The sequence below is a fragment of the Myxine glutinosa genome, chromosome 7 (assembly GCF_964187855.1).
Source record: "Myxine glutinosa chromosome 7, kmMyxGlut1.1, whole genome shotgun sequence".
Lineage (NCBI taxonomy): Eukaryota > Metazoa > Chordata > Myxini > Myxiniformes > Myxinidae > Myxine > Myxine glutinosa.
The window spans coordinates 41,435,864-41,462,235 of record NC_136267.1 but is presented as its reverse complement, the minus strand read 5'-3'; the positions used below and the strand labels follow the sequence as shown (position 1 = coordinate 41,462,235).

Here is a 26,372-nt window from a genome sequence, read left to right as displayed (position 1 = left end):
AAAGTAATTACCACTTTTGAATCATCGACTGAGCACAGAACATTGCCAATACACCACTTTCTCTCAAAAAGTTGGACGTTTCCATTACTGACAAAGAAATCAAATTCGAGCTTGAGTCGTGTTGAGACAAACCCTTTAAAAATAGAAATAGCATCAGAGCCATAGCCGTTATCTATTTTAATTTTCCGAGATTTATATATCGCATATTTTGCAACAGCAACCAAAAAATTGAGAAGAACACCCACATCTCTACATGTGGGCCTGAAAGACACACCAAATATAAACATATGCATATTGAAAGGGAAGGACAATTGGTGAAAAAGATATTCAAGGAACAAGAAAAGCGATGTCAGTCTACGACACTGTACATAAGCATGAAACAAATCCTCCTTCTGGTCACAGAAAGGACAAGTTTCCGGCAGTGAGCTGTTAATACGGTGGACAAAAATATTGGAGGGAAGCGCCCAGTGTGCTAACCTCCATTGTATGTCCGCTAACACACCATGTATTGGTAAGGTGTACATGTGAGGCCAAAGGGGGGTAGAGGGAGACCCCAACCCTAACCGCTCTGACCACAAAGCTACTCGTGTTCTCCCAGAGAGGGGTACATTCTTATTTTGTCGAGAGAGATCACGGATTCCAATCTTAGTTACAAGATGAAAAGGGGGGGTATGTTCAATCTCCGGCTGAAGAGAAGACGAAAGGAGCACTTTGATTTCAGGGAAACCTAACCGAAAGTCCTTAATGTTACCAACACCTTCCCAGCCGATGTTTAGCTGTCTAAATTTTCTCATGACTATACGTACAACTTGGTCTACAAGTCGGACAGACCGAGATCCAACTGAGGTTGCCACCAAACCAGCAGGTTTCCACTTAACTCCAGATGAATCTCTCAGATCACATACTTTGTTAATCCCTCCTTGGATAAAAATTTTAATCAGGGCATGGCTATGAGGGATACCAGGAAAAAAGTTATTGAAGAAAAGGGGTTCTTGAAGGAACATTCGACAATTATAGCCCTCAAGGAAGCGGTGGACGTCAAACCTTTTCCAAGTGCCCAATAAACTCTGATAGAATCTCGGAAGAGAGGCAAAATTTATATGCTCGAGGTCTATCAAAAGAAGCTGCCGATCATATCTCAGTCTACCAGCCTGTTGTAACAGAAAAAATGCAAAGGGCCGCCAGGGCAGCTGTTCAGCGAACAGTAGTCTCTGCAGAGACTGCAGCCGAAAGGCCACAACCCGACCAGAGATATCAACAATGCCCTGGCTACCTTCCTTCCGGGGGTAGTACAATATCTCAGGCCTCAGCCAATGGTAGCCACTCCAAAAGAAGTTTACTAGCATTCGCTGAGTAGCCATAATTAGTTGGTTTGATGGCTGTAAAGCAATAATTCTGTGCCATAATTTTGTTGCAACCAGATTGTTTATGACAAGGGTACGGCCTCGATAGGAGATGGACCTCAGCAGTCCTTCCCATGCTGTCAATCTGTGCATAATTTGCTCCAACACTCCTTCCCAATTTTTCATTTCTGTTTCACGATTACCGATATGCACTCCAAGATATTTAACCCCGTCCGTTCTCCAGACCAGGTTGTGTGGGAGTGAGGGTGGTGATACACAAGAGAGATTGCCTTTGCCACACCATAATGCTGTACTTTTATTCCAATTGATCCCACCGGAAGAGGCTGCAGATAAATCTCGCATACAACGTTGCAAAGCAGAGACATCATTGGAGCTTCTAATCAAAACACAGACATCATCAGCATAAGCCGTCTGCACAAATTCTGCTCCTTCTATACTTCTCATTCCCTGAGGTATTTGCTGTCTAATAGACCGAAGGAGTGGTTCAAGGGCGACTATATATAAAAGCCCAGAGAGGGGGCAACCTTGGCGAATACCCCGTTGGAAAGGAAAGGGAGAGCATAACCTATTGTTGATCTTCATCATACATTGAGTATTAGTATACAGGAGTTTCACATAAGAGGTGAAAGTTTCACCAAACCCCATTCCTTTCAGGACAGAAAAAAGGTACTTGTGGTCAACACGATCGAAGGCCTTAGTTTGATCAAGAAACAGCAACCCAAAATCGTCACGCAGGAACTTATTGCATGAAATAATATCTCTTATCAAAAAAATATTATCATAAATAGATTTTCCAGGCACACAGTAGGTCTGGTCCGGGTGTATAACTGAACTGATCACAGTCTTCATACGATTAGCAAGTACTTTAGAGAAAATCTTGTAATCAACACACAATAAGGAGACAGGTCGCCAGTTATCAACCAGTTGAAGATTCCCAGCTTTTGGTAGCAAACAAACGACTGCTCGTCTACAAGACATTGGAAGTTCTCCGACACGTATGCTTTCATCGAGTACATCGAGTAAGTCAGGTCCCACAAGGGCCCAGAAGGTCTGGTAGAATTCTGTGGGCAGGCCATCTATTCCAGAAGCTTTCCCATCTTTCAGGCTCCGCACAGCTGCTTCAAGTTCATCAGCCGAAATTGGGGAATCGAGCATGCATCGCTCATCCTCCTCGACACTCGGAAGCCCAGCAGTTAACTCTCGTATCACCTCATTGTCCACGTTCTGAGGAGAATACAAGTTAGAATAGAACCCTTTCAGAGTACACCTGATCGCCTGCTGAGAGGTCACCAGCGACCCATTGGGAGTGAGTAAAGTATGAATTTGTTGTGACCTTTTGAGGGAAGACTCTAACTTAAAGAACTCTTTGTTTGGCATGTCCAGAGTTAAATAGCTCATTCGCATTCGGACCAAGGCACCCATCGCCCGTTGCCGTACCGCTTCCTCCAGCACTGCTTTCTTTGCCCATATTAGTTGGTCACGTGCACCTCTCCCAACCTCGTCAACATTCTGTTCTAACGATATAATTTCAGATTTTAACTGATCGATTGATATTGATTGGATTTTGGTGGTGTATGCACTATATTGTTGACAGAAATTCTTAATTTGGGATTTTGCAATGTCCCACCACAGCCGGAGACTATCATACTCAGGTCTGGAGGAGCGAATTTTCTCCCACACGACGTGAAAGGCCTCATTAAATTCCTTGTCATGTAAGAGACGAGTATTCAAAGACCAGTAAGCACTACCACCGGGTGGAAAGGGTAACTTAAAGGACATTGAAATTAAACTGTGGTCTGTGAATCCAGTTGGTAAAATTTTGGAGACAGACACCACATTCAACATTGGCTTGTTCACATAGAATCTGTCCAGCCTTGCCATTGACATAATACCATCATTGCATCTACACCATGTATAACAGCGTGAGAGTGGGTGTTGTGATCTCCACACATCCTTAAACCGAAAGATGTTGATGGTGTCCTCTAGAGCTTTCGTAGAGGCAACATGAGGCTCATGACCATTCCTATCAATTGACGGACAAATTGTGCAATTAAAATCTCCCGCGATACAGATAAAGGCTGTTGGGTCCAGAGTTTTTACAAAATCCCGCAGAGTGGAAAAGAAAATTTTCCTCTCCATTGGGTCACACGGTGCATAAACATTCACTACGATAATCTTTTGGGTATTATAAAGAAAATCTACGGAGATCAAATGCCCTTTATAGATTTCTTTAAATGAAACCTGTTGAGCACAAATCTTGTGACTTAGGCAAATGGCAACACCGGCCCGAGGTGTAGGGAACCCACTTAGCCACCATTGCCCTTTAAAAAGTTTCCCCCAATCGGCTACTTGAGCACTAGTAGCGTGGGTCTCTTGTAAGAGAATAATGTCAGCCTTTTCTTTCCCAACCGCTTGAATGGTTTGCACCCTCCGTAAGGGGGCACGACCCCCATTTATATTTAAGGATACAACATTTAGTTCCATGGTTGATTCTTCTAGGGGGTGAAGTCCTCTTCCTCAATTAATTCCTTGTTTGCCTTCGTGATGGATTTCCTCAGCCGCTGAAATTCAGGTTCGGAGATTTCCACATGCTCACTCCTTTGCAGCAAAGGTTTTGCGGCTGCAAGGAAGGCCTGGATATTAGGAAAATGATCCTTAATTCGTACATGCCTTTGTCTGAAAGTTTCCTTCAAAAATCTGACAATATTTTCTTTTGAGATCTCCAAAGGCTGCTCTTCCTCCTGAGGGGGGGGGGGGGGGGGGGGGAGCCCTGTCAACCATTGCCACTGGTTCCTCATGGCCGATCAGTGTCTCTGTAGTTAGAATTCCCTCCGTGACGCTAGTAACGAGTTCCTCCTGAACCTGTACAGAAACACCTGTTCCATCCCCATCTACCTTAGGTTTTTCATCCTCTTCATCCTCATGCATCATTGCAATGGGGGGGGAGGAGTCGTTATTAGTAGTAATGGGTATTTTGCATTCCCCATTAGAATTGATATGGTCATCAGTAGGCTGTTCGGTTTCGCAGGTTGATTTACAACCTTCAGGAAAAAGTTCCCCTTCATCCTGAGCAGGTGGTATCATGTCAGCCATAGTTTCACCACCTTGCTGATCTTCATGTGAAGGACTGTCTGAATCGTTTAAACTGCTTCCTGTCTGCACCACCAACACTTTAACACCTTTGTCCTCATTCCTCGCACTTACAAGTGACCGTTTCAAATTTTTCCGAGACGCCGCATCTAAAATCTGCTGCTCCTCACAAAACATTCCCTCTACAGGTAGAGGCTTCTCCCTTATTGCTGACTCATCGGTTGCACGATGGCCAGCTGTACTGGATGACTCATCACTTACACGAAGCACATCCGTATGGGTCTCATCAACACCACTCTTAGCCGTACCTTGATGGTCCGATGTAGATTCCGCACTGAAGGCGAAACATCTATAGAATCATCCGTAGTGGTCACGGGGGGAGGTGGTCCGGCTGCTGTGGCATACGTTTTCTCCCATCAGGACAATACTGCGAGTGTGTCCATGTACACCACACCCGTAACAAATCAACCTCTCCGTTGCCGCAAAAATCCTGTGCTCACGTTTTGACGACTTAAAAACGAGAGAGACATTCAATTGCGTCAAACCATCCTTCAAAACAACATAACAAAACCGTCTAAACGTTTCGATATGCTTAAGCTTCCCGTCTGTGGTGCGAATGGAGGCTTGGATAATTCTCGACACCACAGTACCGTACTGACCGAGCTTCTGAAGAATTTCTCATTAGACAGCGTCGGTAGAACGTTTGATAGTATTACCTTCGAGGCCGGAGTGTTCCATGGCGAAACCGAACAAACTGGTCATTGCCCAAGGTGAGTCCGTTCTGCACGACGATGCGTGCGAAACGGACACTGTGAAACGAAAACAACCACCTTGTGGTGCATTCGGGACGCTGCCCGTATGTTCTCACAACCGATCAATCCTCCGATTGCGAGGAGCGTCTCCCTCCAGCGAGACATCTTCCGGTGGGACAAAACACATGCCGTGTTCATCTGTTAACCCCCTCATCGGCGTCACGACCAGCATTACTTCGACAATTCTTGCTAGCCATTTGAAGTAACTAAAACGAAAAAAAATAACCAATAAATGGTACAAAGGTTTATAAAGCCTAAATAAATGCAAAAAAATAAACAACAACAACAATAACTGGGAAATAAATAAATCCCGTTAACCACCTAAAGCGGATAACTTTAACCGCGCTGTCTCTCCCTCACTCGCTCAGTCGACAAGACGATAGAAAGGGACACCGACACTCGGACAGCAGAAAGGACCAAAAGGAAAAAAGCAACACGAGACACAGCACGTACCGCCAGTGACTGAGCAACAGACCTGGCAATCGCACGTGCGTGCTGAGAGAGAGAGAGAGAGAGAGAGAGGAGAGAGAGAGAGAGAGAGAGAGAGAGAGGAGAGGAGAGAGAGAGAGAGGAGAGAGAGAGAGAGAGAGTAGAGAGAGAGAGAGAGAGAGAGAGAGAGAGAGAGAGAGAGAGGAGAGAGAGAGAGAGAGAGAGAGAGAGAGAGAGAGAAGAGAGAGAGAGAGGGAGAGGAGAGAGAGAAGGAGAGAGAGAGAGAGAGGATAGAAGGAGAGAGAGAGAGAGACTGACTTGACTTTTGTGCCCTTTTATTATAAAAATAGAAGCAATTCCACAAAGCGGTTGTAAGCAAAGCAACCAGTTTAAAGAAACATTTCGTAAGGATCATGAATTCACCAAAAGGAGCAAAGGATATTTAAAGGAAACCAGCAAGTATAAAAATTTTACAAACCAAAGGTGACAGACACAAACAAAAAAACCACAAACAATTTCAAAGGAAATGCTCATGCAAGAGCTATGACCACATCAAGAGCAAAATTAAGCGTTTAATTAAATTAAGGCGAAACATTGAGAGAGGGAGAGAGAGGGAGAGAGAGAGAGAGAGAGAGGAGAGAGAGAGAGAGGGGAGAGGAGAGAGGAGAGAGAGAGAGAGAGAGAGAGAGAGAGAGAGAGAGAGAGAGAGATATACACACTATTGATATTGAAAAATATAGCAGTGTTCATGTTACGTGGGAAAAATAAAATTGGGGGACAAAGGAAGGTATTTTTTTTTAATTTTTAAGATTTAAAAAATGTGGTTAAATTGTAGATTCCAAGAGCAAATTCATCATGATATTTTTACTTGGTTACATCATTAATTATAATAATTGCTCGTGTTTTATATATTTCACTGTTGTGACCTCTAAATCCAATATGGCTGCCTACGTTTTGCCAAGACACTGTTTTCTCGGCCTACACTGTGAAATACGGCTCCAATGCGATGTTTTAAAGATGATAATACATTAAAGAAATGCATGTAAAACATTTACAAACGAGAGAGTTCATAGAAAACCATAGACCACTCTGTATGTGAGAAACAAGTACATGGCGGGGTCTACGAGCGGCAGAATTTATTGGTCGTTATGACGTAAAGTGCCGTAATATTTTGTCCAAGTACTGCTAAACGGAATGGTTTTGAAAGTGCCAAAAAGATGATTTGTGTTCTACAGTGTTCAAGTACACTATATAATTCAATTGAAATAAAATATAGATTTTAGTGGTCATAGAAAATAATTTTTTTGGAAGTTTACCGCCGTTGATGCAGTGTCTTTTACACCACCTTATTTAACACATTACATTAGTTCTTCATGCCTGTTGTTTGTCTCCTTTATGACGTCCCTAAAAACAGTAGGTTTGCTGTTTCAAATGGTTTTCAATTTTGTTTGACTGCCAGACAGGCAGGCAGAGTAAAAAATGTATCTCAATCCTCTCTACGCATGTGCAATGGAGATAAAAGTATCGCCAAAGCACTGCTAAATTATAAGTTTGTTTTCCAATTCATGTTCCGATTCGTGTTCAAAATATAACATTCAATTGATATCAAGTTGTTCCTCAAACATAAAGTGACATTTGTAGACAGAAGGATATACAGAAGGATAGACAGAAGTGAAACAATAGCTTAACACCCATTTTCACTGTTAGGTAATGTTTATGGTACCACGACCATTCGACCAATTGCCTCAGTAGCTCGTCAATGGCCATAAAAAGCTCGCTCCCAATCCTTGGAAAACCTCATCCATCGAGACAAAATAGGATAAATCTGTGCTTATTGGAGAGTAGCCTTTCACAAGGAACTTACGTTTCAATGCAAGAGGAGGCCACTGGGCCCTTAAAGTCTGCCCAATCATGCTAACATCTTAGTGTTCTCTCATCCGCCAATACTTCCAGATACATTCGCCAATACTTTCACAAGGAACTTGCGTTTCAATGCAAGAGGAGGCCACTAGGCCCTTAAAGCCTGCCCAATCATGCTAACATCTTAGTGTTCTCATATCTGCCAATACTTCCAGATACACTACATGGCCAAAAGTATGCGGACACCACTTCTAATTAGTGGATTCGGCTGTTTCAGCCACACCCATTGCTGACAGGTATATATAATCATGCACACAACTATGCAATCTCCATAGACAAACATTAGCAATAGAATGGGCCATACTGAAGAGCTCAGTGACTTTCAATGTGACACCCGTCATAGGATGCCACGTTTCCAACAAGTCAGTTGATCAAAATTCTGCCCTGCTAGAGCTGCCCCGGTAAACTGTAAGTACTGTTATTATGAAGTGGAAACGTCTAGGAGCAACAACAGCTCAGCCGCAAAGTGGTAGGCCACACAAGCTCACAGAACTAGACTACCGAGTGCGGAAGCACGTAGCGCGTAAAAATCATCTGTCCTCAGTTGCAACACTCACTGCCGAGTTCCAAACTGCCTCTGGAAGCAATGTCAGCACAACAACTGTTTGTTGGGAGCTTCATGAAATGGGTTTCCATGGCTGAGCAGCCACACACAATCCTAAGATCACCATTATCTTGATCACCATAACCATAATCTTGTGTCCCAAACCCATCCCTCTCTGTACCCACCATACCCAGTCGTACCCAGCTGCTCCTGGACTCCGTGTCCTTTCCTCCTGACAAGGTGGAAAAGTTTCTGTCAACCCTCGACTCTGATTCTGCAACTGGACCTGACGGCATCAGCCCACTGGTCCTAAAATCCTGTTCTTCCACTCTTTCACTCCCTCTCTCTGTTCTCTTCACCCTCTCTTTTGCTCAAGGTCAACTGCCATCTGCTTGGAAATCAGCCAACATCACCGCTTTGCACAAAAAATGTGCAAAAACAGATCCTAGCAACTACAGACCAATCAGCCTTCTCCCAATTATCAGCAAAGTCATGGAATCCATCATTGCTTCGGATATGAAATCTTTCCTCTTCTCCAATGGCTTGATCTCTGATCATTAATTTGGTTTCAGACCAGGTCACTCTACTCTGGACATGCTGCTTCTGCTGTCTCAACAATGGATGGAGGTCCTCAATGCCAAACAGGAAATTAGAGCTGTCTCCCTCGACATATCACGTGCCTTCGATAAGGTCTGGCACCCCGCTTGCTCTGCTCACCAAACTCTCCTCCTTTGGTATCTATGGAAATCTCCACGCATGGCTGGCGGACTTCCTTTCTAGTCTTAGTCAAAGTGTGGCCCTGAATGGGTTTCTCTCATCTCCTCTTCCTGTTCAGGCTGGAGTTCCCCAAGGCAGTGTTCTGGGCCCTGTGCTTTTTCTGGTCTTCATCAATGATCTCTCTGACTCTCTTGAGAATCCTCTCTATCTCTTTGCTGATGACTCCACTCTCTGCCGCTCCATTCCTCATCCCTCAGATCGGCAGTCTGCAGCCTCCTCACTCTGAAGACCTGGACAAAATCACAGACTGGGCAAACAAGTGGAACATGTCTTTCAATCCTGACAAATCTTACACTCTTACGATGTCTCTCCGAAAAGACCGACTGGACAACCCTCCCATATACTTTCTGAATAATCCTCTCCAAGAAGTTCTGTCACTCAAGCTTTTGGGTCTCACTATCTGCCATGATCTTTCCTGGGAAAACCACATTTCCAAGCTGGCCTCCAAAGCCAGTCGCTGACTGGGCATCCTCCGTTGTGCGAAGTCCTTCCTTGGCACACCTGAGCTCCTCACCACATACAAGGCTTTCATCCGCAGCTCAATGGAGTACTGCTCTCCCCTCTGGGCTGGTGCTCCTGCCTCACACCTAGCTCGTCTTCACGCTGTTGAAACCAAAGCATTCAGAATCATTGGAATCTCCCGCGATGACGCTATCTCCGAGGGCCTTTCACTTAATCACCGCAGGCAGGTTGGTGGTCTTTCCGTCTTCTACCGACTCCTCTCCGGCCTTGCTCCCCCAGCTCTCTCTGGGCTCTGTCCCCCAAATATTCCTGCAGGTCGCACAAGATCTGCCTGCAACCCTCTTATGGTTAAACTGACAAAATCAAGACTCTCTGGGCACCTTCACTCCTTCATTGCTCTTTTCTCCCGCCTCTGGAACAAACACCCTCACTCTCTTCAATCCCACTCCTCCCTCCAGGTCTCTAAAACGGCTGTTCACCACCATCTCTTATCTTCCCAATCCAAAACCTTGATCTTTTCTACCCCCGCTAACTTCACCCCAAATCCACTTTTTTGAGGTGACTTTTGACTTCTTTCCTGGACGTCCTTGGTGTCCTTGCGTTTTATACCTATCCTGCGTCCCCCCAGGCCCTCTCCCTCCAAAAACATCTTCCGATGTCCCTGCTCCCAAATGTTGTGTTTGTGTGCTTCCTCCCCTTCTCTCCCCATCTTGTCGACCGCTCCCCTTTTTATATACTTTGTTTGCTTGTTTGTTTGATTTGTTTGTTTGAAAAATGTTAGCTCTTTCACGAGCCTCGACTCTGTATACAAAAAAAAAAAGAAAAAAAAAGTGTAATGCCAAGCGTCGGGTGGAGTGGTGTAAAGCTTGCTGCCATTGGACTCTGGAGCAGTGGAAACGCGTTCTCTGGAGTGATGAATCCCGCTTCACCATCTGGCAGTCCGACGGACTAATCTGGGTTTGGTGGATGCCAGGAATTTTTCGAATTTTCTACAAATGTATTGAGAGTGAAATACTGGAATATCTAATTTATATAAGTACTAGCAGAAGTACCCGGCGTTGCCGGCGGGGGTGGGGGAGGGGCAGGGGGAGGGACAGGGAGAGGGCATGGGGGAAGGGGGGAAGGGGAGGAGAGGGGACGGGAGGGGGGGAGGAGGCAGGAGAGGTAGGGGAGTGGCTCACGTTTCTGAGTGAATGTGGCTCACGTTTCTGAGTGAATGTGGCTCACGTTTCTGAGTTAAGTGTGATGACGATCAGGAAGAAGAAGAAGCCATACTACCAAATTCGTACACTTCCGGAATTGTTTGATTTATTTGTATTCAAATGTCTGGTAATGTTTTGTATTTATTTATGCGAATGTGCACTTGTATATAACTGTCATTCATTTAAAAAGGCTTCGGCACTATCGAGCGATTTTTTTTTAACTCCTAAAAAACGAACTTTTTTAATTAATTTTTTTTTTAACTCCCAAAAAACGAACTTTAAAATAAAAAATTTTTTTGGCCTAAAACACTCCCAGGCACTCACTGATGAACCTCTGAAAGTTTGATGAAGATTTGTTCTGCCATCCCTGAATAAAACGTGGACACAAAAACTGGACACACACACAGACAACTCAGTATATATCTATATTATAATAGCCGTAGATGATTCTGTCTGTCTGTCTGTCTGTCTATCTGTTGGGTGTCTGTCCGGGGTGTGGCTTACTCGGTTTGCAGAGTAGCTCCACCCATAGCTCCACCCATTCTGGGAGTGGCTATAAACAAATATCCACCATTTTATTAACTCGCATAGCTTTGAGTCCTGTTTTGTAGGCCCGTGGTGTCTTGCTCTCCCCCAGTTTTATTTCAAATCAAATTCGATAAATCATTTCATTTTTCACAGTCGCTAACATAGTTTTAGACTCGGTTGAAAAAAAACGGGAAGAAAATCCGATGAAAGTTGCCGTTTATTCTCAATTCTGAATTCTCAAAGGCCTGTAACTTCAAGGCCATTGAGTCTCTCTCACGCCTTTATCTCCAATCTAACTCACCATATGATTTCATTTTTATCGATGGTTTTACTTTTAGACTCGGTGTCAGCAATAATTGAGAACAATCCACACACGCGGGAAAATGCAGAGATATATTTTTTAAAATCGCGTCATGGTGTATCATACACCGCCCAACATGACACCGCCGGCAATGTGTCGATATATATTAAAAATTCGCTTTTGCTTTTCCGTTATGATATATTACTATTTCGTTTGATGATAGTCGTCACAAAAACGTCAACAATGATGCCGACATATATTTCTTCGTTTTTATTTCATTCAACATATTAGCCGGAAGTAAAATATGTTTCAGGAAATTACCGAGAGATATTTCTTCGTTTTTTTTATTAGTTATGTGCGCATACACTTTAAATAGGTTTATTTGAAATCTTTAATTTTCCACAAACATTCCAATTAAATTCGATATATCATTTCATTTTTCACAGTCGCTAACATAGTTTTAGACTCGGTTGAAAAAAAACGAGAAGAAAATCCGATGAAAGTTGCCGTTTATAGAACGAAATGAATTCTCAAATGCCTGTAACTTCAAGGCCATTGAGTCTCTCTCACGCCTTTATCTCCAATCTAACTCACCATATGATTTCATTTTTATCGATGGTTTTAGAGTCGGTGTCAGCAATAATTGAGAACATTCCACACACGCGGGAAAATGCAGATATATTTTTTAAAATCGCGTCATGGTGTATCATACACCGCCTAACATGACACCGACGGCAACGTGTCGATACATATTAAAAATTCGATATATCATTTCATTTTTCACAGTCGCTAACATAGTTTTCGACTCGGTTGAAAAAAAACGGGAAGGAAATCCAATGAAAGTTGCCGTTTATAGAACGAAATGAATTCTCAAACGCCTGTAACTTCAACTTCAAGGCCATTGAGTCTCTCTCACGCCTTTATCTCCAATCTAACTCACCATATGATTTCATTTTTATCGATGGTTTTGGACTCGGTGTCAGCAATAATTGAGAACATTCCACACACGCGGGAAAATGCAGAGATATATTTTTAAAAATCGCGTCATGGTGTATCATACACCGCCCAACATGACACCGACGGCAACGTGTCGATATATATTAAAAATTCGCTTTTGCTTTTCCGTTAAGATATATTACTTTTTCGTTTGATGACAGTCGTCACAAAAACGTCAACAATGATGCCGACATATATTTCTTCGTTTTTATTTAATTCAACATTATTAGCCGGAAGTAAAATATGTTTCAGGAAATTACCGAGAGATATTTCTTCGTTTTTTAAAATTAGTTATGTGCGAATACACTTTAAATAGGTTTATTTGAAATCTTTAATTTTCCACAATATAATTTACTTGCCATTTATCATTTGATGATTACGAGACAAATTCCTCTTGAGGATCGTGACAATTCATGCGCTGCGTGGAAACTTCTATTTCCAAAATGAATGAGACGATCGATGAAGAACGCAGACTTGAACAGGATGCAGCAAGAAAACGAATGAGACGGGCGAACGAGTCCATCGACGAACGTCAATGCAAACTTGCGGGGTCAGCCGTGGGAATCCCACGGGCATGGATGTGTGTGACATTTCGACATATTGAGTTAGATGCTGCACATTCATTTTTACAAAATGGTTACTGGCAAGTCATCAGATCCAGAAATGGTGTAAAAACCACCGTTTAGAGGCCATTTTTCCCCGCAAAGCGGGGGTTGGCCTTTTCGGGGACCGTGGTAGTTGTTGTTTTTTTGTCCCCTTTTTGAAGCAATGTTTTACGGCCGGATGCCCTTCCTGACGCCAACCCTTTTTGCCGCCTTCAACGACAAACAGGGAATTACCAGTGAACTGGTACTCAATTAGCCGACCTCGGAAGGATGACAGGCTGAGTCAACCCCCCTGGCATTAATTCGGCGATCGACCGAGATTCGAACCCAGGATCCTAAGCCGGCACCCTAGCCGCTAGCCCAACACCAGAAATGGTGTCATGAACACAATTTATTTACGCACAAGCACAAAAGCAAGACGGGCCGATTTCCGATTCCGACGGGCCGACGGGCGAGACGGGCCGATTTCCGATTCCGACGGGCCGATTTGGAGCAAGAAAAAGAACGAGACGGGAGAAAAAGGAGAGAAACGAGACGGGGAAAGCCGATTGGAGAGGCGAGTGAGGCGCGATTGGAGAGGAGTGTGAGGCGCGATTGGAGAGGAGTGTGAGGCACGATTGGAGAGGAGTGTGAGGCGTGATTGGAGAGGAGTGTGAGGCACGATTGGAGAGGAGTGATTGGAGGGGAGTGTGAGGCACGATTGGAGAGGAGTGTGAGGCACGATTGGAGAGGAGTGTGAGGCGCGATTGGAGAGGAGTGTGAGGCGCGATTGGAGAGGAGTGTGAGGCGCGATTGGAGAGGCGTGTGAAGGATTGCAGAGGAGAGGAGTGTGAGGGATTGGAGAGGTGAGGGATTGGAAAGGAGAGGGATGTGAGGGTTTGGAGAGGAGAGGAGTGCTAGGTGGAGAGAGGAGAGTGTCAGGTGGAGACAGGAGAGTGTCAGGTGGAGACAGGAGAGTGTCAGGTGGAGAGGAGTGAGGGGTCACATATTATGTGAAATAACTAAATTCACACCATTTCTGGATCTGATGACTTGCCAGTAACCATTTTGTAAAAATGAATGTGCAGCATATAACTCAATATGTCGAAATGTCACACACATCCATGCCCGTGGGATTCCCACGGGTGACCCCGCTAGTATATATATATTATATATATTCAAAAATTGATCCAGACATCTATTCTCTTTCAAATATTCAAACCGACAGAGGTAGTTATGTATCACAGCATCTGTAGAATTTTCACCCTTTTACTCAACCCCGTTTCGCTGTTATTTGGTGGAGCAAAAAGTCAACTGAGCTTTATAGATATTTAGATTGAGCCCCCTGTGTCAATACTTTGAAGAAGCGCCTTTGGCAGCGATTACAGCTTCGTGTCTTCTTGGGTATGTCTGTATCAGTTTTGCACATCTGGATTTGGGGAGTTTCTCCCATTCTTCCTTGCAGATTTGCTCAAGCTCTGTCAAGTTGGTTGGGGAGCGACGGTGAACAGTAATCTTAAAGTCGTTCCACATATTCTCAATGGGATTAAAGTCTGGGCTTTGATTAGGTCACTCAAGGACTTTTCACGTTATTGTTCTGGAGCAATTCCAGTGTTGCTTTTGACTATGCTTGGTGTCATTGTCCCGTTGAAACACAAATATTCGCTGCAGTCTTGTCTTTTACACTCCAAAGCAGGTTTGTTTGTTTTTTTTAATGGGATATTTATGGGATATTTTATGGGATAACGTGAGCTTCACAAAGCCAGTAGGATACTCGAGGTGGAGGCTACACAAAGAAAACAAAAGCAGAACAACCAGCCCCTTGGATTGAAACAAGACAAATGTATAAAGTTGTCTTCACAGATCAAGGTTCTCCTCAAGGATTTGCCTGTATTTGGCTCTATTCATTGTTCCCTCTGTCCTTAACAGTCTCCCGGTCTCTAATTATGAAAAGTATCCCCATAGCATGATGCTTCCACCACCATCTTTCATGGTAGAGATGGTGTTAGATGGGTGATGAGTTGGGCTCGGATTCCGCCAGACGTACAGCTTTAAATTCAGGCCAAAGAGTTCAATTTTCATCTCATCAGATCACAGAATATTTAGCCTCATGCTCTCAGTCTCGCATACTTTATAGCACACGGCGTTGTTGATATTTTATAGGTTTCCAAAAAAAGTTTATAATTCTTCACAAAAAGCATTTTAAAATAAATTAATAAAGTTAATCAGGATTAAAAAAGAGGTCCTCAATGCCAAACAGAAAATCAGAGCTGTCTCCCTTGACATATCACGTGCCTTTGATACGGTCTGGCACCCCGCTCTGCTCACCAAGCTCTCCTCCGATGGTATCCATGGAAATCTCCACGCATGGCTTGCGGTCTTCCTCCCTGGTCGTAGTCAACATGTGGCCCTGAATGGATTTCTCTCATCTCCCCTTCCTGTTCAGGCTGGAGCTCCTCAATGTAATGTTCTGGGCTCTGTGCTTTTTTCTGATCTTCATTAATGATCTCTCAGACTCTCTGGAAAATCCTCTCTATCTCTTTGCTGATGACTCCACTCTCTGCCGCTCCATTCCTCATCCCTCAGATCGGCAGTCTGCAGCCTCCTCACTCTCTGCAGACCTGGACAAAATCACAGACTGGGCAAACAAGTGGAACATGTCTTTCAATCCTGATAAATCTTACACTCTCACTAGGGCTTTTCGAAAAGATCGACTGGAAAACCCTCCCATCTACTTTCTGAACAATCCTCTCCAAGAAGTTCTGTCACTGAAGCTTTTGGGTCTCACTATCTGCCATGATCTTTCCTGGGAAAACCACATTTCCAAGCTAGCCTCCAAAGCCAGTCGCCGACTGGGCATCCTCCGTCGTGCGAAGTCCTTCCTTGGCACACCTGAGCTCCTCACCACATACAAGGCTTTCATCCGCAGCTCAATGGAATACTGTTCTCCCCTCTGTACTGGTGCTCCGTCCTCACACCTAGCTCCGCTTCACGCTGTTGAAACCAAAGCTTTCAGAATCATTGGAATCTCCCGCGATGAAGCTAACTCCGAGGGCCTTTCACTTACTCACCGCAGACAGGTTGTGGGCTTTCTGTCTTCCACCGACTCCTCTCCGGCCTTGCTCCCCCAGCTCTCTCTGTGCTCTGTCCCCCAAATATTCCTACAAGTCGCACAAGATCTGCCAGCAACCCCCTTATGGTTAAACTGCCAAAATAAAGACTCTCTATTCACCTTCACTTTCATTCCTCTTTTCTTCTGCCTCTGGAACAAACTCCCTCACTCTCTTCAATCCCACTCCTCCCTCCAGGTCTTTAAAACAGCTGTTCACCACCATCTCTTGTCTTCCCCCATCCAAAACCTTGATCTTTTCTACACCAGTTAATTCACCCCAGATCCACTTTTCTGAAATACCGACTTCTTTCCTGGAAGTCCTAGCTGTGTCCATGTTTTTTATACCTCTCCCACCCTCCTCCCCCATTCCCACGCCTCCTCCCCCCAAGCCCTCACCCTCCCACAGATCTCCCGATGGCCCTGCTCTCAAATGTTGTACTTCTGTGCTTCCCTCTCTCTCCCCATCTTGTCTCCCGCTCTCTTTATCTTATGTTTTATATGTCAGTTTGTCTTTTTGTGATTAATGTTAGCTCTTGCACGAGCCTCGATGTTGTATACAAAACAAAAAAAAAGTCATGTGTGTTTTTTTATTCATTTTATTTTGCTCAAAAAGCACATGGGTCACTACAAGGCTTGATAGAGCCCAAACCTCCGCCAGGCTAAACAGTTTGCGTCTTGTATGCCACTGTTAGGTCAGATCTGGATTCGGACATGAATCAAAATGTAATGAGTTTGTTCTTGTCAACTACCCAACTCATCCACCAAGTTTTGCTAGAAGCCGTCCACAACCTTTTGAGATATTGTGCTCTATTTCGTGTTTGGCCCTATCTCTCAATGGTGAAGAAACACTTTAAAATTTTCAGGACCAGTTCCGGATCAGATCTTTACCAAAATCTAATAATTTTGTCCTGGTCACACACTGAACCTGTCCACAACGTTTCATCCGAATTCCTCCCCATTACGTTTTGAGATATCCAGTTCACAAACAGACGGAGAAAAAAACATAACCTCCTTCCACCTCCGGTGGCAGATGTAATGACAGATAGTGTTGCAGCCTTGCCAGGTAAATGAAGGCCTGGCGTTTCAAGGTCGAAACCTCTGATGTCACTGTAGCTTACGATGATGTCACTAGCTGATTTTATTATTATGACATCACTGCACGTTCAGATAGTGCTTGGGTGCGATTGTACGAGTAACGGTGTTTAGTTCTGTTGGAAACAATTGCTGTGTTGGAGAACATGGTGGAGGCTCAAAGAATTCTCTGGAGCTCTTGCTCGATGCACTTGAACAAAGACGGCCCTGTTTCATGACATCATCATTCCGCACACACTTCGCCAAAGGGAGATTCATGCACTTTTACATCATATGGAGCTTTCTAATGTCACCAAACAAGAATTAAACCCATCAACGAATGGTAACACCACAAGGGAAGGCTGCACCACAAAGAGATTTGGTGGAAATGCCTCATTCACCAATCAACTACAAACGACATCTACTTTGATGAGCCCAATTATTCCCTCTTTCTTGTGGTGTGAGTTGGCCAGATTATTTTGTCCGAAGATTCTCAGGAACCGGCCGGAAAGGCCTGACATTAGACCCCCCCCCCCCCCCCATGTATCTGCAGGGAACAAGCAATCCACCATCAACCTCTTCTCGTGAAACTCAAAATCCAGGATCACTGCTCACCTCCACTCCTTTGTTCCTCTTTCCCACCCTCCCCCACCTGTGGAACCAGCTTCCACATTGTCTTCAATCTCATTCTTCCCTCCATGTCTTCCAGACAGCTCTTTAGCCTCCATCTCAGATCATCCCCCACCCGAAACCATTAACTTTTCTACCTTCGTTAAATCACACCCACTCCCACAACTTCTGCGTCGCTGGAATTCTCCCTCACTCACTCATTGCCACATCGCTTGTTTCTGTCTCCGTCTATTTTGTCCTTCGACCCTGCTGTTGCGTCTTTTGGTATGTTACATTCCGATCCGTTGTGTTTTAGCTCTTCCATGAGCCTGAACTTTATAAAGAAGTAGTAACCGTAGTTCATTGGCATTCTATGAAGACCTTTTTGACAATGTATACAAATATATATATATATATAAATAAATAAAAAAACAACCTGTCATTGTGCTGGTTTAATGACCATATGTTGATAACCAATGACACCCAAGAGGTCGATAAGCCAACACGTATCACCTCTCTGGGATAATGATCTACAAGAGGTGGAAAATAAAGTTTCTCAACACTTTGTCAACCAAGAACCGTAAATCATCAAACAAATGATAAAGAAATGAACAAAAGGAAACAAACACCTGTTGTTACTTCCTCCCCGACGCATAGATAGTTCCAACTATAATCACATTTACAATTGAATTGCTCATCTCAGCTTGTCAAATGAAAGCCTTGGGAGTGACTGCGTTCAAGCATGAGAATTTGTGCTCGTTAGTTCAGCGTTTGTGTACATCAAAGGGGATAAACGAAACTAGCGTTGGACGGACGATCAATCAAAAGCGGAAAAAAAGAAGAAGAAAAAAAGAGAAACTGACAAAGGAAGAGAATTTTCATGGGAATACAAATTGTTTTCATGGGCAGATGTCGGGGAGGGTGGACTTATCTCGTGCATCCTCAGTTAATCATCGTTTGGCAATGGAAACCGCTTTGGAAATTGGAAAACTGCAATGGAAACTTTTTTTCCCGATTTTCCAAATGGAAAATGCTCTAAAGTAAAGAAAACGGACAAATTTGTACTTGAATGAGTTTATTTAAATACATTCTATATTATATATACACATTACCGTTTATCCACCAAACCCACATAATCCCCAATCAATCCCTCAAATCCTTTCCCTCCACCAACCACGAGCAAGACGTGTAGTCTTAAGTGCAGAGTTTGGATCACCATTCGTACATATCGTGCCTTCCGAGAGGTCAACAAGCAATGATTGGAGAAGAACCACGAGATCACATATAGCTACAAGGTGCAGCAGATAAAATAAAAGTTAAAATTATACATCTCAAATGAAAAGTGAAGATCTTCCAACACGTTAAAAAAAAAAAAAGTGTATGGGGGGGGGGGGGGGGTTTGAGGAGAACCAGTCTGACAAAGGGCCCGGTCGGCTAAAACCACCTCAATTGTTCTCTGCAATTTCCTCAGTTGTCTGAAAATAAGAAAAAATAAAGAATAAGAAATACGTACATTAGCATGGGAGACATGTACAAAGAAAACGTTAAAGCAGACATTTACATTTCAGGTCACAATATGTGAAACACGAGATGCCTGATGATCACGGAAAGAAAAACGTCGTTATTCTGCCAGCCTTATGTCACAAATGCACGATTATCTGGGTCAAACCAAAGTGATGTTGCAACAAATTGCTTTCAAATGTGCCCCCAAAAATCAAATAAACTGATGCCATCCGCTATCAACTTTGACTTTGTCCCGTAGCCCAGCCTTCACCTTGCTCTGTACTGCCAACCTGATTGCCCAGCAAATGTTTATGCATACATACTTGGGTATTTGGCATTGACAGGGCAAAAAAATAAAATAAACCCCTTCGTTAACTTTTCATTTTTCATCTTTTTTTAATTTATTTAATCTATTTAGTCCCCTTCCAATCCCCCACCTTCCCAATCAAACTCCATGCATATTTAATCATTACAATATTAAATAGTCCACAATGATTAAAAGCAAAAGTTAAAGAGCAATCAGAGATAGCAGACCCATGCCAGGACATGTTTGTGTGGTATGTTTTGCGTGGTGTTTGAGCTTCTGTGTTTGTTTGGTTTATTGATGACGTCGACTTATGTTCAATCGACTATGACTGCCGAACCACGTGACCATTGACTTCATCAATTTAATTCTCCCCTACAATTTTTGTGTACAAAAAATTCAAATTGATTGGATGAAGCGTTCTACTTGTCTAATTTTGACGTCAAAATGAAGGCAATGACGACATAATCATGAATATATGTTGTTCCCCAGTACTTGACAATGAGCCATGTTTCAATTTATTCCATGGAGCAGTTTCAGAGATAGAGATGCCAAATTTTTCAGTTTTCACAAGATTGCACACATCACATGATCTATGACATCATAATTATAATTTTTTAAAAATTGAACAGGACGAGGCGCTCCTATGGTGAAAATTTCTTCGCAATCAGTCCAACGGTTGCAGAGAAAAGCATACTCACGTTATGTGCCAACAAAAACCAGACAGTCAAACAAACAAATCCAAATGCAATACCCTCCCTCTGGCGAGGGTAAGAGCGCTTACTATCCACAACTACCGGTACTTACGAAGGGAGTCCGCTCGCCAAACTTGCTGTGAAAGGTCATCTTGACAGGATATCTGTGACCCGAGCGTTGATCGAAGCAACAGCACTGGTCAAAGGGTGGGCTGTATAGATGCAAAGTCACAGCTGACTCTGAGTGGCTGAGATTCTCAACCTGGTGGAGTCCAATGGAATCTACACAGATGGGCGAGGTGGTAAAGGGTATTGTCACGTTGCCCCCACCATGACAAAAACAGCATGCCTACGTTGGACCTCCGCAAGCCTTTCTAATGTCAACGCAAAGATTTGAGGTGACACTGTCGGTCTCAACGTTGCACCACCCTTCTAGATATACCTCAAATTACAATGGATGATCCAAATGCATTGGTCCTCCCCCATTTCCCCCCCCCCCCCCCCCTTTGTAACAGAATCGAGGCTCCTCCAGTATCCATGGCTCCTGGGGAGCAAACACATTGAACACGAAAACATGCACAGACACATAAAACATTCAATGAACGGAGTGGGAGACAAGAGGGTGAGAGGGAAGCACACAAGCACAACAACAGAAGATAACAGGGACGTCGGTAGATCTGTGGAAGGGAGCAGGCTGGGAGGAGGAGGGATGGGAACACGGTATAAAGCAAACTAACACTTCTAAGAATTTCAGGAAAGAAGTTGGGGATTGAAAGAGGTGGATTTGGGGTGTTTTAACAGGGGTAGAAAATATCAAGGTTTTGGATGGGGGTGAAGAGATGGTGGTGAACAGCTGTTTTAAAGACCAGGAGGGAGGAGTGGGATTGAAGGGAGTGGGGGAGTTTGTTCCAGAGGCGGGAGAAAAGAGGAATGAAGGAGTGAAGGTGAGCAGAGTCTTGATTTTGGCAGTTTATCCATAAGAGGGTTGCAGGCAGATCTTGTGCATCCTGAAGGAATATTTGGGGGGGACAGAGTACAGAGAGAGCTGGGGGAGCAAGGCCGGAGAGGAGTCGGTAGAAGACAAAAAGACCACCAACCTGCCTGTGGCGAGAGAGAAAGGCCCTCGGAATCAGCTTCATCACGGGAGATTCCAATGATTCTGAATGGTTTGGTTTCAACTGCGTGAATAGCTTCCCGTCGGAGAGGCACATCAGCCATCTGAGGGTACGTTTCCACTACTAAAATTGGTCACCGCTTTCTCGCTCGTTCATCGAGCGGTATTCGGAAGAATGTGACTCCCATCAAATGCTCCAGGCAACAGGGCCTGCCATTCCCATGCTGTGGAGTGGGAACTGTTTACAATCCTTGATATTCATCACGAACACACACCGGAATGATAATCGGTGGTGGAAAGCAAGTGAGCTGCAACAGTCAGGGAGAATATTTTGAAGAACATACATAGGGAAGGTTGAGTTGAAGCATAGCTTGGATAAAAGTGGTTATTCCTGAATGGTGCAAGGATTTTGATGCAGACTCGCATTGTAGAGATCACGTGTTGGCATCAGTGTTAATCGATTTTTTTATTATTATTATTATAATAATAATACAAGATGGCTACAGGCCTTTCATATTCTGATGAGCTAATCATAGAGGCGATTTCATAAATGAAAGGCCGAAGGCTAAGGGCCCCAAGTTAGAGATATTCCACGAGCATCGACGTCAGCCCATTGGCAGCTCCATGAAAGGGAATTTTCCAAATGCATCAGAGGTGGTTGCAAGGAAGCACTTCAATGGCTAAGGTCGAAATGCTCACTCAATGCCAGTGGCTCGCCTTATATTACGTTGATTTGTAAGCCAACCCTGGAAAGGAATGCGCAAGATGGCATTAGTCGACGGATTAGAACGAGACGCCTACCTCGCCGTTATGCAGGAGTCGACGCAGAAACCCAGACCTCCGGGTAATTTGTCAAATGGCATTTACAAGACTGAAATAAAACCCAAAACCTCAAAAGAGAAAAGCTTTCGAGAGATCACGTCCGGAGCATTCAACCACAAAAAGACCGAGGATGCGTATGCACTACATCACCGAGGGATATTCATGATAACCTACCACCAAGTTCTTAACTCGTCAGTTTAGCCCAGTAGAACAACGTTGTGGTTTATGAAGACTTTTTAAAGTGGAAAGAGGTAGACGATCTTGAATGTGTTCGTAATAGGAATTGGAAGAAAGGGGCAGAGGAAGGGGGAGAGAGGTATCCTGATATGCTCTGCCAAGAGGAATCTTAATTGGGATTGGCCTGTTTGCCAGGCTCATCAGATCCCATTCATTGCTCATGATGCTGGCCACCCATGCCCCCAGCAAGTGTTACATACAAAAGATGCTGCTGCTGCTGCTGCTGGTGTGCCATATTCAAACACAGGATAGGGGTGGAGTGGGGGCGTGGTGGTTGAGGACCCGGGGTGGCAGGAGGGGGTTGAGGACCCGGGGTGGCAGGAGGAGGAGTGGGTTGAGGACCCAGGATGGCTGGAGCAGGAGTGGGTTGAGAACGCGGGGTGGCAGGAGGGAGAGTGGGTTGAGGACCCGGGGTGGCAGGAGGGAGAGTGGGTTGAGGACCCGGGGTGGCAGGAGGGAGAGTGGGTTGAGGACCCGGGGTGGCAGGAGGGAGAGTGGGTTGAGGACCCGGGGTGGCCGGAGGGGGAGTGGGTTGAGGACATGTGCAAAGGGGACGATTGCAACAAATTTCCTTTACCGTTTATGTAGGTGACTTGACCACTGTCGTACAACAATTCAGCTTTCTTGTTCAGCTGTTGCTTGTGGTTGCTCTTTGTTGGCCAGTTATACAAGGTCTCTTTCATCTGGCCCTGCAAGATCTTTACGAAGCAGTGCGAGTTTGTGTGGTCGTGGATAGAGCTGGAAAGATAAGGCAAAGGATTACGGAGTGACATTGTGATACGAGACACACCCATCATTGGAAGGGTTCAGCTCGAGTTCGGATATACCACGCACCTTGTACCTGATTTAGGAAAAGGTATACGTTTCATTTATCTACAACGGCTCGCTCGCATTTCAAGTGTGAAATAGATTACAAAACACCTCTCCCACAACTACTGCTCTAAATTAGTTTTAGCATTGTAAGAACATGCCCAGCCACTTTCACCAAACTGAGTCGTACATTTTAGTCGTCTATTTATTACATAAGCAAATAGTGGAATTCTTAAGCTCTCTCATTCGTCTCTTCCCTTCCCTCCCATCTTTGCCTCATTTTTATGTTTCTCGATTCATGTCTCATTTTTTTTTTGGTCGATTTGATGGGCTGAAGGTGAGTATGGAGAAGACCGAGGTGATGTGGGTTGGGCCGCAGAGAAACGAAATGAATATTAGGATAGGCGATAGAGGGGAAGGAGATCAGACAGGGAAATAGGTTCAAGTATCTTAGGGGGATCAGTGATCAGCGATGGTAAGTCAGAGGCAGAGGTGCGGAGAAGGATTCAGGTGGGTGCAAATGCGTGGAGGGTGGTGGAAGGTGTAATGGCAGACAAAGATTGCAAGGAGATTGAAAGGGAATGTTCTGATGTTGTGCGTTATGCCTGCCTACCTTTACGGTCTGGAAACGGTGGCACTGAGATGGGCTGGGCATTTGATGTGGATTGTGGGGGAGGAGAATGGCAAATACGGTGGATAGGTTGAGGGAACAAGGTAGGATTGTGTGAGGAGGGATTTCAGTAAGGTGGAGGTGGTTGGAGAGTGTAGTTGGCCGAGGGCAGAGGGGAGTGGAGGAGTAACGTGGTCAAGGCAGGGCAGGTGCTTGGTGCCACCGGAACGCACCCCTTATAAAGGGAAGAGAAGGTGTACCACCGTACTCTTTACAGAGCGTTTGCGCTGCCTACGCAGTTTCTTGGCAAGAGTTTATATTGGGTGGTTTGCCATTGCCTTCCCACATTGTTTGTCCGTGCTCCATCCTTGCACGCACCATTTTTAAGCCTTTGGTACAACTCGGCCGGGGTTTGAACCACCGACCTCCTAGATTCAGAGGGGACACCAACCATTACCCCATAGAATCGGGTTCCACCTTCCATAAAAATTTCATAAACAGCCGGTTCCTTCCCAGATAAACCATGGCCGTCAAAACGAGTGTGTGGGTCCAGTCATCCTCACCTGCCATGACCTTCTCCCCAGCAAAGGATCATCAGGTTAAACTTCCCATTTCCTGCATCCACAAGATTCCTTGTGTACCTAAAGCACGACATCGTTATTAGAGGCACAATTTAATTAAGCAGTTAATATCGAGCAAAAATAACGCACAATCACTGCACCTGTACCTATATATAGGTGTGTATACATATCGGATCAAACGTACCTGTAACTGTCAAACTTGGCAAAGCGCATCCATTCATCCGGGTTGCTTTTGTAAGCATAGAGCAGGGATTTCACTTCATCGATATCCACCTTGTCGTCATCAAAGAGGACGTGCAACGATCGGATGAGCTCATCGAGGGTCTGAGGCTTGCGCACGAAACCATTCATTTCGGAGGGCGGATGTCCGGCCTGCTTTGATTTCTTTCCCTCGGATATCCTTCTGCCGCCACTCGCCCGTTGATCAGATTCGAACGCAGTCACGATGTGGATGTGGGATTGTGGGTTTGTAACCCTTTATCTGCAAGCCCGGGGGCGTGGTCTCGGAGAGGACCAATCAGAACAAATGGGAACCTCCCTCCGCCTCCATCCCTCCCACTTGCTTTGATCGGTGCAACTTACTCGTCAGGTAACACAATTCAGGTCTCGTGGAGATGTGTTCCGTTGCTAAGCAGCTTGCTATCGCTTGCCAAGCCAGCCGTTGCTTAGCAACCGTTTCGTGGGCGTGGTTAAAATCAAGCGAGTGCTCGTGGAACACAGCCCAGGCCAAATTATGGTAACTGAATAACGAATGAATGATTGAATGAATAAATAAACCAGCTGTGTCAGCGTTCGCCATGCATTAGTCAGGTGAAGGAATTATGATTTCTCTGAAAGAAACGGAAACACGTGAGGTTGTTTTTATCGGTGATACACTGTACTGCATTTGGATGATGATGGAGGAGCAAAGGAAGACGCCACGAGGATTAAGGATGAGACAAGAGAAAGAAAAGAGGTTTGGGAGGTGGTAAAATAAATATGTAGGGGAAGGGAAGGAGCCAGGAGGTAAGGAGCGTACACAAAATACCTGGCGCTTTGGGCTGGGCTTGAGGAGGTGTTTCCCGGTGCGTGCCGCTCGACGTGCGTGACGTCAACAAGCAACACGACACTTTCAAAATGACGTATGAATGCTCATGAGGCCTTTCACGCTGCGTGTGCATTTGCACTTGCAGTGACCTGCTTCTGCTCGTCTGGACACTTTTAACCTGCCGTTACTGGGGCAACATGTTTATTTTGGTTCACGAGTTATCAAGTGACCACTATATTCGTCATGTGTGTGCGTCTGTCTGTGTGTCTGTCCGCAGCATAACTACCCGATGATATCATCCGTTCTTGATGAAACTTGGGTGGGAGGTTCATATCATGATCTAGTTGTGTCCTGCCTAGAGTGGGCGTATTGTGCCCATTGTGGGTGGAGCCACGCCCGAAAAAGATGTCTTTTTAGGGGGTAATCGAGTTCAAGCTACATCCTCTCCGAGGGGTTTGGTGGAATCTGACCACTGATCTCTATACTAACTGGATTGGAGGCTCGACGCCAAATCAACGCTAATCGGTCCATTCGCTGTGAAGTCGCCGGAAGTAGATTCGTCGCCATATTGGTTCCCCCAGAAAATCTGTGACTGCCTTCATCGGCTTTGTGGCGAGTATGGAAAGCATGAGAAAATTGTTCTCAGAACTTGTTCACAGTGCGGATACCCCCATGAAGTATCTACTGATGTACAAATTCAGTCAAGACCATCTGGAACTTTTCTTCGCAGCGGTACGTTGATGTGGAGGATTTAACAACAATCCTATGGCTCGTCAATTTCAGTCGACCTACAAGTGTCTCCTAATGCTTCAGTCACATTTGGCTCGGCGGCCGTAGGGTCTAAAAAATCTACGGCCACTAGCAATTA

The 26,372-nt window shown here is 44.7% G+C and overlaps 1 protein-coding gene across 2 annotated transcripts; it reads right to left on the bottom strand.

The window, feature by feature from the left end:
* Positions 1-18,238: 18,238 nt before the first annotated feature.
* Positions 18,239-25,693, bottom strand: CDO1 (cysteine dioxygenase type 1). 2 transcript variants are annotated; one of them, XM_078781563.1, is made up of 6 exons: positions 25,505-25,693; positions 24,662-25,307; positions 24,460-24,537; positions 23,054-23,214; positions 20,416-20,585; positions 18,239-19,276 (listed from the first exon to the last, which is right to left on the bottom strand). In XM_078781563.1, exons 2-6 carry the CDS (start codon positions 24,826-24,828, stop codon positions 19,247-19,249), a joined length of 606 nt encoding a protein of 201 aa, XP_078637689.1. In that variant the 5' UTR covers positions 24,829-25,307; positions 25,505-25,693; the 3' UTR covers positions 18,239-19,246. The 2 variants fall into 2 exon arrangements, with proteins under 2 accessions (XP_078637689.1, XP_078637688.1); XM_078781562.1 differs by having other exon boundaries at positions 24,662-25,693.
* Positions 25,694-26,372: the final 679 nt, after the last annotated feature.

Bases quoted from the DNA above. Each gene is read 5' to 3' on its own strand.
- CDO1 (XM_078781562.1), bottom strand. From the start codon at position 24,828: ATGAATGGTTTCGTGCGCAAGCCTCAGACCCTCGATGAGCTCATCCGA. The intron at 23,215-24,459 runs GTGAGGATGACT...TTATCTTTCCAG, and splicing joins TGGGGAGAAGGTCATGGCAG to CTCTATCCACGACCACACAA. The intron at 20,586-23,053 runs GTAAAGGAAATT...CCATCTGTGTAG, and splicing joins TCAAGTCACCTACATAAACG to ATTCCATTGGACTCCACCAG.